Source organism: Magnolia sinica, chromosome 18 (genome assembly GCF_029962835.1).
Source record: "Magnolia sinica isolate HGM2019 chromosome 18, MsV1, whole genome shotgun sequence".
Classification (NCBI taxonomy): domain Eukaryota; kingdom Viridiplantae; phylum Streptophyta; class Magnoliopsida; order Magnoliales; family Magnoliaceae; genus Magnolia; species Magnolia sinica.
The window spans coordinates 70828452-70840649 of record NC_080590.1 but is presented as its reverse complement, the minus strand read 5'-3'; the positions used below and the strand labels follow the sequence as shown (position 1 = coordinate 70840649).

Genomic DNA, 12198 nt, shown 5'->3' with positions numbered 1-12198 from the left:
CCCAAGCTCATGCCTAGACCTGAGCGGATGTGCCTTGTGACATGCCTCCTCGAGAAGCCGCGGGGGTGGGATGTTCTGCAATCATCGGAGCATTCACCTCTGATCAAGGGTGGGGTGCTGTCTAGCCATCTGTTGTTTCATTTGGCCGATCTCATTGACCATCATTTCCACTTGGCTCTGTAGCGCTTGGTATCTGACTCCTCGGTTCCTAGATCGTTGAGTTGGTTCCGTAGGCGCAATTCCACTTGCAGCCCAGAGGTCGAGTTTTGTTGTCTGGTCGGCTCAGGATTAATCGCAATTATCAATGTATGTGCTTTCTTCTTCCCTCTTGCCATTTTCTTTGGTAGAGTGGGAGTGGTTTTTATGTAAGTTTCCCAAAGATGACGCCAAAATGTTGATGCAAAAATCCGGTTCACTCTCATCAAGCTCCGAGCACCTGCACAGATGAATGACAATGGAGATGCTGGCTAGAGCAGGGGACCCTCCGATGCCAAAGTCAAGCCTGAAATCTAGGTCTAAGTTGTGTGGATAGGGTTTTGGGTGAGAGATTTTGTGTACCTGTTCCTATGAATGAGTCCCTTATTTATACCATTTGATTGAAATGAACGCGTCCGTCATTCTCGTCATGATCTCTGCCATTAAGCACTAATTGTGTGTGCGCTGATGTCGTTGGTTACTTTATGATCGTGGTACGACGGTTAATGCTATCGTATGTTACTGGAATCAGTTTCTGCGCGTGGTTGTAGATTATCTCTCGTCCAGGCTGATCCTATAGTCTGAGTCCAACTTAAAACAGACCAAGCCCACAAGTGGGCTGAGCCCACTTGCTCGCTGACGAGGATCTGGTTGGGGTTGACGGTAGGGCGAACATGTGTAATAGCTTCTTCTGGGTTCCAAGCTGATGTGAAAGCTCTACAACAGAACTTGGCAGACAGGCACTATTTCAACTGATCGTCTGGACTTAGGCAGAGTAGATGAGCCAAGCACAACTATCCCTGACTAGGCTCGAATCACGTTAGATTAGTTATAGACAGGAACACCTTGGTCACTAGTCGGACCTTTGTAGCTTCGCTATCTTGCTTGATGAAGTATACGACGCCGCCACTCGTTTGGCTGAGCACATCTTTAACAAAGATGTAGCCAAGCTGAGCCGACTTCAATGGGGGTCGGCTCAAATTCTCCCATAACAACGGCCACCTATTTTTCTAGATAATTTTACGCTATTATCCAACAAATGACTTGTATCCCAATCTCAAGTGGACCACATTACAGGAAACAATGTTTATTGAACGTGGAGGCTATAAAAGTTTTGGATCAAGTTGATTTTTGTTTCTTTCCCTTCATCCAGGTCTGTATGAGTTAAACAGTACAGTGGGCCTTAGGAGGATTTTAATGGTAGACATCCAATCACTGTTGTTTTCCTCTGGTGTGGTCCACCCGAGATTTTTATACCTCTCGTTTTTGGGGTCAAGCCCTAAAATGATCTGTAAAAATGGACGAACGGCACGGATAAAAGACATACATCATGGTGGGGCCCACAGAACACCGACCACTAGCCACCGGGCGAGCGGCAGGGGGAGTAGCCAATACGTTTCCATGGCATGTGGACTGCATATAATTTGAAATTGTTGACCACGGCGAAGTAGAACCACTAGTTCTTATTTCCCTGTAATCCAAACCTCTCTCGCGATGTTTTCTTCTCTTCCTCTCACTTTCTACCTTCTAAAACCTCATCCCTAACCTCTAAAACAAGAACACCCAAAAAAGAAAAACTGGTAGAAACAACCATGTCTATATCTCCAATCAGCAATCCATCTCCTCTCTGTTCTTCTCCTCCCCTTCAAAGACCACTTCCACTCACCAAGCAAAATCCATGTCTCCCTTTCCTTTCCAAGCACCCTTTCTCCAAGACCTTCTCATTTCCCTACTCTTCACTACGATTTTCCACCACCCAATTGGCAAAACCGTCAATTTCTATCATTAGAGCATCGTCCGCGGCTGCTTCCGAATCCGAACCGTCGAAATCGGACAACGATCAAGGGGAATGGGAGCAGTATGAGGTAGAATTGGATAAGCCGTATGGGTTGAAATTTGTAAAGGGCCGTGATGGCGGGACGTACATCGATGCCATCTTGCCAGGCGGAGTGGCTGACAAGTCTGGAATGTTCACCGTCGGAGATAAAGTAATTGCCACCAGGCAGGTCTTTTCGTATCTTGTATCTTTTAAGATATGTTTGGGAGCACTTCCATTAAGTTTGCACTTTTCATTTGTGAATTCTGCGAGTAATTTTTTGGATATTTTCTTTCTTCTTCTTCTTTTTTTTTTTTTGAAGACACAGGGTGTCGCCACCTCTTTTTTGAAGTGAGACTAATCCCTGTGGATACATGCAATTTTCTTTCTTCTTTTTGTATTGAATTTTGGTGGGTTTTGCAATTTCAGTCGCATGCTGAGTTTTTCTCTCTTCAGCATCATCCTTAGGACATTCAGCGTCTCCTATGATGCAACATTTACTTTCTAGTTTACCCGTTAAAGGGTTTGTTCGAAATTACCCTTTTGTGGATTATGCGAATTGGGTAAAAGTCGACAATTACCTTTCTCTTTGTCACAAACTATTTCATGTAGAACCTTAGAAGTTGTTCATCCAGATATTTGGGGACTTTCTCCTGTTAATTTAATAAGTGGTTTGCAGTATTATATATTCTCTGTGGATGACTTCTTCTAGGGCCTGTTTGGATGCCTGTAAGTTCTTTTTAAGTTGTAAGTGACTTACTTATAAGTTATCTTGTTTGGATGTAAGCTGTAAGTCAGTTACAGGTAAATTGGTTTTTGTGTTTGGGTTACTCGTATGTTAGTTGCAGGAAAAAAGCTGTATATTCACATCACGCAGATCTTGGAGTAGAACATTATTCCAAAATATTATACTCATAGAAAAATCTTGGCACGAATTATGACATTTTGTTAAGCCCATCTAGATGAATATTTAAACCGATTATTAAGCTAAACCAATCATCAAGTGGGTCATAAAATGAGCCTACAAATTCAAAATGGCTACAATATAGAAATCCTGATAATACTAAAATGTGCCAAAACAAAAAAAATTACAAGGCAATGGCCTAATGCAACGTATCCGCAACTCACAAGAACGGGAGAAGCATTGTACAATAGCGTTGGATTACATAATCAGATGCTATAACTAGAATTCATGGCTCCCTAATCCAGACTATTGATCTGGCAGGCCCCACTTAGTTAGGACCATGTAAAAGGAGACAAGATCAATTGCTTCAACAACAAAAGGTTGCATAGGGACACATATGCAGTCCAATCAATTGATCCGAACCTTTCCATCAAGTTCAGCCCACAATTAATAAACCACCAAGCAAAAATTACACCAGTCAAATAATTGTAACCATCCAATCAATTGCCAAAAAATGGACAACAAAGATTGTTTATGGAAATAATAGGTACAATAAAAAAATTCCAAACATCCATTTGGAGGGACCATAGTTGATTGCTTATGGTTGTAAACAACCCTTTGATTATACTCTCCTGAACATATCATCCATAGATTGGAAAACCAATGGCTACAAGAAAGAAGGCCAAGTTCTAGATCCACGTTGTCCATCAGTTTTTCTAGCTCATTTTAGAGCTTGGGCCCAAAAGTGAAGCAGATCCAAGTCTCAGGTGGGCCACACCACAAGAATTAGTAGTGATTGAATGCCCACCAATAAAACTTCTTCTAGGCTACAAAAGTTTTGGATCAAGCTTATATTTGAGTTAACCTTGCATCCAAGTACGTGTGACCTTATCAACAAGTTGGACAACAATAAACATTTGGACCAAGCCCTAAAATGAACTGGCATCACTGATGGATGGCGTGGATATACCAAAAATACATTCAGGTGGGCCCTGTTGTCATAGCCTCACCTAATGGGGCCCACTTCAAATAAAAGAAAAAAAGCTCGTAACCCTAACTGCAGAGAGGGATGGAATGGTAGAGAGATAGGCACACAACAACCTTAATTACAGAGAGGGAGAGGGAAAGGGAAAGGAAGAGGAAGAGGGAGCCAGTTGCATATATATATATATATATGTATATATGGAGAGAGAGAGAGAGAGAGAGAGAGAGAGAGAGAGAGAGAGAGAGATTACTGTAATGGAGGTGCGTTTCCCCCCTCTTCCCCTCCTTTTAAAAATTAGACCATTGGCCTGTAAGTCACAGGGAGGTGACTTCTCACCCCCAACCTCTGGAAGTTTCCTGGCAGTTTTTCCTGTAAGTGGCTTACAGGTGAATTTCCTCCCCCAAACACCACCTGTGAGCATTGTTGTCATGTGCGACCGCATATGCGCATATGGGATCGCGCGCATATCCATATGCGCATATCCATATGCGATCATGGCATATGCGATCTGGCACATATGCAATCGCATATGTTGCATATGCGAAAATATGCGATCGCATATGCAATGTATGCGATTGCATACAGAATATGCGATTGCATTTTGGCCAACGGTTGGCACATTATATTATTATTATTACTACTTTTTTTGTTAAAAAAAAAAACTTTTTGTCTATAAGAAGGCTTCCAAACCTCCCCCATTTGCAATATTCTCACTTTAAAACTCTTTTACTCTATTATTTTCTTACATTTCTTAATTTCAAGTGGTCTTAATCTCTCTCTCTTATATTTCCTACTTCCAAGTGGTCTTAATCTCTCTCTTATATTTCCTACTTCCAAGTGGTCTTGGTCTTATCTCTCTCTTATATTTCCTACTTCCAAGTGGTCTTCTTCTTCTTCTTCTTCTTCTTATCTCTCTCTTATATTTCCTACTTCCAAGTGGTCTTCTTCTTCTCTTCTTCTTCTTCTTCTTCTTCTTCTTATCTCTCTCTTATATTTCCTACTTCCAAGTGGTCTTCTTCTCTTCTTCTTCTTCTTCTTCTTCTTCTTCTTCTTCTTATCTCTCTCTTATATTTTCTACTTCCAAGTGGTCTTCTTCTTCTTCTTCTTCTTCTTCTTCTACGTGATCTTTTGGATCATGTCTTAAAATGATATGTAAAAACGGATGGACCGAGCTAGCTCGGTTAACTCGCTCGACTCAACTCGAAAAAGCTCAATTCGACTTGGTTCAAAGCTAAGTTCGAGCCGAGTCGAGCTGATTTTTTTAGCTTGAAAATGAGTTCGAGCTGAGTTCGAGCAGGCCCCAGCTCGACTCGACTCGGATCGAATCCAGCTCGAATCGAACTCGGATCGAACTAGTTCGGTGACTCAGTTACTTTGCCATTGATGTTGCTTACCAAGTGTTTGATAAAATGACTCAACGAAGTGTGGTTGGTGGCAAGGAAGGTATGTACATGAAACAAATACCCTTTTTTTCTTGGTTTTTCTTGGTTTTTATGTTGCTTAGAAGGTGTTTGATAAAATACCTATAAAACCATTGCTTTTGTTTCACATACAGAGGGATTTTGAAGGTGCAGTCTAGGTGTTTGTGGAAATGCCTCCATGGCGAACTCAGCTCGATCTTGGCTTGAACTCGGCCCGAGTTGGCCAGTCAGGCTCGAGGACCGAGCCGAGCCTAGTTCGAGTTGAGGTCAGCTAGTGGCCAAGCCGAGTTGAGCTGAGGCCAGCTCGACTCGGTTCGACTCGATGTTCACCCCTAACAACACAGGATCCAAAATTGTTGGGGGAGAAAAGTTTCAGATCAATACTGTTTTCCTGTGGTGGGGCCCACCTCAATGTATGTGATGCATATCCACGCCGCGCATACATTTTTCCAGCTCATTTTAGTGTTGTCACTTTTGTACTAGTCCTTTTTATTGTTATTTTGTAATGTTATCTTTGTATATAAAAAAGTTCATGTCATGTATATTGTTTATTTAACCAAAAAAAAAAAAAAAAAACCAAGCTGACCCAAACTTGGCTCAGTTTGGCTGGGCTCGGATATTTGGACCAAACCAACCCAAGCTCAAGCTCAAGCTCATATAATTTGGACCAAACGAAGCTCAAACAATAGGAATAGGCTCGAAGCTTGACTCGTGTAAAGCTCAAATAGAGGGCGTCACATAAACAAGCCAAACCAAACTTGGGTCAAACTTGGTTCGGCTCAGCTTGGCTCGTGTACAACTCTATTCGTAGACTTCTCCTAGCCTTAAATGGTATTTCTCATCAGTTATCTTATCCTTGTACACTCGAACAAAATGGAATAGCAGAAGTATCAACATGATTAAGGTTAGTTGAGATTAGGGCTCCATCTCAAGTCTCTCTCTAATTTATATTTATAAACTATAAGAGAAAACATATAGTAGGACCCACCCAAAGTACAAAGCTTCCACTTTAACACTCCCCCTCGAGCTGGAGCATAGATATTTGTCATGCCCAGTTTGGAACATAATAAAGAAAAGTTGGCATATGGCAAGGCCTTGGTTAGGATATCTGCAATATGTGATTTGGATTGAAAATAGGTTGTGGTAATTTCCTTGGAAGCAATCTTCACTCAGATGAAATGATAGTAAACTTCTTTGTGCTTAGTCCTTTCATGGAAGACTGGATTATTTGCAATGTGGGCTACTGCTTGATTGTCGCAACAAAGTGTCATAGGACCATCTAAAAACAACTGGAGCTCCTGTAATAAGGACTTGAGCCATAACAGCTCACAAATAACGTGTCTCATCGCTCTGTACTCAGCCTTTGCACTGGAAAGGGCCATCACATTTTGCTTCTTACTCTTCCAGGCGACCAAATTGCCCCAAACAAAAGTACAATTGAAGTAGATCGCCTATCAGTTAGGGAACCTACCCAATTAGCATCAGCGAAGGCCTCCACCTGAAGATGACATTTATATCACCTGGCCAAGTGCTTGCTTTAGGTATTTACAAATCCTGAGAACTACCTCCCATTGCGGAATTCTCGGCTAGTGCATATATGTACGTACAATGTTTACGGTAAACGCAATATCTAGTCAAGTGACTATAAGATATATTAGTGTACCAACCATCCTTTTGTATTGACATGGGTCTTCGAACAACTCTCCTTGACCATCCAATAACTTTTCACTAGTCTCCATAGGCATATCAATTAGTCTACATCCAAACATATCAATCTCGTTTAATAAATCAAGAGCACACTTCCTCTAAGAAAGATTAATCTCAAACCCAAATATGACGATCTCAAAGCCCAGGAAGTAGTGGAGTAACCCCAAATCCTTAGTCTGAAAATGCTTTTAAAGATGTTTCTTGACCTCTAAAGATGTCAAATATGTCATTCCCTATAATGGTGATATCATCAACATATACAACTAATGCTGTCATACCCTTATCACCGTGCTTAATGAAGACCGAATGATCAACCTTACCTTTGATAAAAGCCATAAGTCAGTAACACCTTATTGAACTTTTCAACCAAGCTCTTAGAGATTACCTTTAGCCGTAATGTTTTTCGAAGTTTACATACTCTCCCAGTCTCCCCTTGAGCAACAAACCTAGGAGGTTGCTCCATGTAGACTTCCTCAGCTAAGTCTCCATGAAGAAATGCATTATTGATAGCTAGCTAATAAAGAGGCCAGTCCCTAGTAGCTACAATAGAAATTGAAATTGCAATTTTCGCCGCAATGCGTTAAGTGCGGAAGCTTGGCGGAGTTAAGGAACGAATGCTATGTCCTAGAGGGGGGCTGATTAGGACCTATTTAAAATTATGCCTATTTAAAATCTAAATTGCATAGCTTAAACTAATTAACAATTAAACTAAGGCAATATAACTCTAAGGCTTCCAAGCCAATAGAGGGTCCAATCACATAGATTACAAATGATATGCAAATAAGCAACTAGTATATAAAGATAGTGTATATGTGTGTGTGGGATGTGCTACCTATTCAATCACTAAGCATTCATCTAATCATGCATGTATAATTAAACATTCAAACACATGCATAATTAAATAAGTGCGCAAATGACAATCCCAAACACAATAATATATAGTGGTTCGGTTACTTGCCCACTCCATTCCTGGCGAACACACTCAACCTATGAGTGTACTGGATTTCACTATCGGAGGTTTTAAATCGGGTTCACTTCTAACCGTTACAGCCCTACTTAAGGACTCTAAGATTTATGCTCTACACAAGAGCAAGGGTCCTATACAAGAACTCAAGGTTTAGGCCCTACACAAGAGCCAAGGTCCTATACAAGAACCTAGAATTTAGACTCCATACTAGAGTCAAGGTCCTACACAAGAACCTAAGGTTTTAGGCCCTACGTAAGAGCCAAGGTCCTATACGTAAGAGCCAAGGCCCTACGTAAGAGCCAAGGTCCTATACAAGAACCCAACACGTATTCTCCCGCCGAGGGCTCTCACAAAAGACTTTGGTTGGTTTCTCCTTAAGCTAAATCAACAACCTTGGTCCTACACAAGAATCATGGATTTAGGCTCTACACAAAAGCCAAGGTCCTACGAAAGAACGTAGTTCGAGTTTGGGAATTACAAACTCTTACTCTAACCTACACAAGGAAGGAGCACAAACTTAGACTCTTACACATGACACTTGTCCGAATGAGTCCCTTTTGTAGCTCCGTCTTGAGTTGCTTGATCTCCGCTCTCATGTGCTTCAATTAGCTTCCAGATGCTCCCCCAATCATGTTGCCGCTGCTTTGCCAAGGCTTCAGCTCCACGATCAATCACTTTGCATATGATGCTCCTCTGAGGTGACCGAGGTGATGAGATGTTGGTTGAATCTCCTTCAACTAATGGGAAGTTGTTTTCCTAAGGGATTCACCTAGATGGGCTTCCTAAAAGATTTTGACAATGATATTCCAAGATTGCTCAAGTCAAATCTCTAGAAAATGGTGGAGTTAAAGCACATCTCCAATGGTGAGGTTGGAATCCTTGTTAGAGTTGAAATTTCAAGGGAGATTGCTTGAAACTCAATGGAATAAAGGCATGGGATGAGGATATGCATATGGAATCACCCTACCTATGGTTGATCTAAAAACCCATCAAAATGCCCAAGAACTGAATGTCATTTGTAAAAAGTTCGAACTCCAATGGTTAAAAAATGGGCAGAAAACGGCTCTGTCGATGTCATCGAAGGTCATTCGATGTCATCGAAGATACCTTTGATGTCATCAAAGGGTTCCACGATGCCATCGAACAATCTAGACAATATATGGTATTTTCTTGTTGGACAGTTCTAGACCATTATCGATGTCATCGAAGGGGCTTCGATGCCATCGAGAAAGTCAAAAGGAAAAATTCAAAACTTGGTTGGACAATTCTAACTCTCAATCGATGTCATCGAAACATAAGTTTCAATGTCATCGAAGGGACCTCGATGCCATCGAAAATTTCAGAGTAAAATCCAGTTTGGTTGCTGGACATCCCTGACTCTCGATCGATGTCATCGGCCAGGTCTTCAATGTCATCAAAGACTGTTCGATGGCAACTCGATGCCATCGAACATCGCTTAGAATATGCTGTTTTGGGCAATCTTTTACACAGCAGATTCGCACCTCTTCTAACCTTGTTTATCATGTTTTTCTTGGTCTCCTAAGGCTAAGGGATGATCAATTATGTATTTTTATTCGGTCAAGATCATCTAGAGGTCTATGGGTTGTTTTGGGTCAAGGGTTAGGGTCACCAAGGCATCTGTTTTACTTGTTCTTGCTTCCTTGATGCTTCAGCTTTGCTTGTCTTCGGTCTTCACTTTCTAAAGGCTCAATTGAATACATGACACAGTGACTCACGTGATTGACAAACTGGGTGCAAAAATTAGTGCACTAAAAGAAACCAATACTAAAACAAAGTTTAGTTAGCCACAGGAGAAAATGTTTCCTCATAGTTAAGTCCCTGGGTTTGTGTGTACCGTTTAAAAACCGAACAGGCTTTCAGTCGCTCAATGGATCCATCGAGTGATGCTTGACGGTGAAAACCCATCTACACCCAATATCCCTTTTTCCAGCAAGCAAATCAATTAACTCCCATGCATGAGTTTGGTTCATAGCAACCATCTCTTCCTCCATGGCCTTATACTAACTAGGATGTGCCAGTGCATCATGGCAATTTGTGGGTATAGATGCATGTGACAGGGACATAGCAGAGGTATGAAAAGACAAACTTAATCGATGATAAGAAACAATGTCAGATATAGGATGTTAGGTGCAAGATTGAATACCTTTATGGAATGCAATTGGTAATTCCGGTTTAACAAGAGTGGAGGATGGACCCACAAGTAAATGTGAAGATGAAAGGGTGGAATAAGGAGAACCAATCGCTTCACCAGTAGATTCTGACTGTGGTGTTGTAGAGTTGGTAGGTTTTGAAAGATCAGCCATTGGGCAAGGAACAACAGAAGGAACATCCATAGAGGGTAACTCCCACCTACCATCAACAGGGGTGAAGTAGGGAGAGTCCTCAAAGAACATGGCATCGTCACTTACATAGAGATGACGAGCAATGGGGTCGTAACTCCTATACCCTTTTTGTATGCGAGAATATCCAAGAAACATACACCTGACTTCTCGAGTATCATATTTATTACTACTAGGTCCAAACTTATGATGAACAAAAGAAGTGCACCCAAATACACGAGCAGGTAATGGAAAAGGCTCTAAGTTAGGAAGCATGGTAGAAAAATGAGTTTTTCCTTACAACACTATAGATGGTAATCTATTAATGAGGTGACATGCAGTGAAAACAACATACCCCTAAAATCGTTTGGGAATATGTATATGGGTGAGCAAAGATTTGGCCACCTTTAATTAGTGCCGATTTTTTCCTTTCAGCCACGTCATTTTGTTGGGGTCTGTAGGCACACGAAATCTAGTATAAAATCCCAAATGAAGCCAAGTAGGCCTGGAACGATGGTGTTTGAGTAATTGACATGCCTCACAATTGATTGAACTAACTGAAGACAAACAAGGGAGAAAAAGTTTTAAAGACGCTAAAGCAGAGTGACCTAACCGACTGTGCCATTTTAGAGGCGATGCGCTAGCAAGAAGTGCTACTCCAGAAATACCGGGATCGAAGTAATAAAGTCCACAAGATTTCCCCCCCTTTCTGTAGGTCCAGAAACAAATGTTGAGAATGATAAAATGTCACTGAACAATTTAGATTTTTTGTTAGTTGGCTCGCAGACAACATATTAAGAGGCAAGTCAGGTATATAAAGAAAACTAAAGATAAGGAGAAAGTAGAACTAGGGGCAACACCCTCACCTTGGACCTTAAATAAGGATCCGTTAGCAAGGGTAACAAAAGAACGTAATAGTGAAGTATCTAACCGGGAAAATGATGCAGGGATGGACGTGATAAGGTCAATCATCGTCTTCCTCAAGGGGATAACTACTCCAAATCCATGAAGCTTCTCTGGACTCCTCATAGAGATACCTCGAATCCACGAGGGAAAATAAGAAAATAGAAATAAACTCTAGAAAATTCAAATTTTCATTAGTAGATAATAAAAATGAATTTACAATCCTTTAAATAGTGATACTAAACCTTGGACGAAGTTTCAGAATCAAACTCCAACTCAAACTCTCTAAAATTCGTAACTTACTATAAATAGTTTACTATTTATGGTAAGTGTCCTATTTTGCTTAACCACGTTATTCTCCTAATTTTTCTATGAACATTTTATGTTGGACACAACTCCTAAAGCTCAAATGACGAAGAGTTATAATCAAACTAAAACTTACTATAAATAGTAAAAACGAAAATAAAATGGATTTTTGACCGTCGATTTGATGGAATTTCGTAAATTCAACATGGGCAACTCGGCATAGCCGGCTTGGTTGGCTAAAGTAGCTTCTTCTACCCCAAAATCACATATTGTACGTTGAGTAACTCATTTCGGTTTGCGAGATACGCTTGTTGTAAGGTTCTAACGGTCTGAATCACCTCCGCCTCCGATCCGGCCTTCTCTGGTTCATCTTGGACATGAAAGTGTTCGCGATCTGCTCTACATCAATCTCCTCCACTTCAAAAGAACTTGTCCTCGGGTTCTCGTCCTGCTTCGGTTCATGATACTCAGTCAGGTCCGCGACGTTGAAAGTATGCGAGATCTCCATGTCATTTGGAAGATCAACAATGTAAGCGTTGTCATTGATCTTTTGAAGGATCGTTACTGGTCCAATCTTCTTGTTCTTCCATTTGTTGTAAGTCTTGGTCGAAAATCTCTCCTTACGTAGATGGACCATAACTTGGTCGCCTACCTC

The 12198-nt window shown here is 41.1% G+C and overlaps 1 protein-coding gene across 1 annotated transcript in view; it reads left to right on the top strand.

Annotated features, from left to right (window-relative positions):
- The first annotated feature begins 1648 nt into the window (after positions 1 to 1648).
- Positions 1649 to 12198, top strand: part of LOC131234002 (protein MET1, chloroplastic) — a 28752-nt gene continuing 18202 nt past the window's right edge. The window contains exon 1 of the mRNA XM_058230946.1: positions 1649 to 2197. Within this exon, the coding sequence (XP_058086929.1) occupies positions 1788 to 2197 (410 nt within the window). The 5' untranslated portion in view covers positions 1649 to 1787. The remainder of the gene's footprint in view (positions 2198 to 12198) is intronic.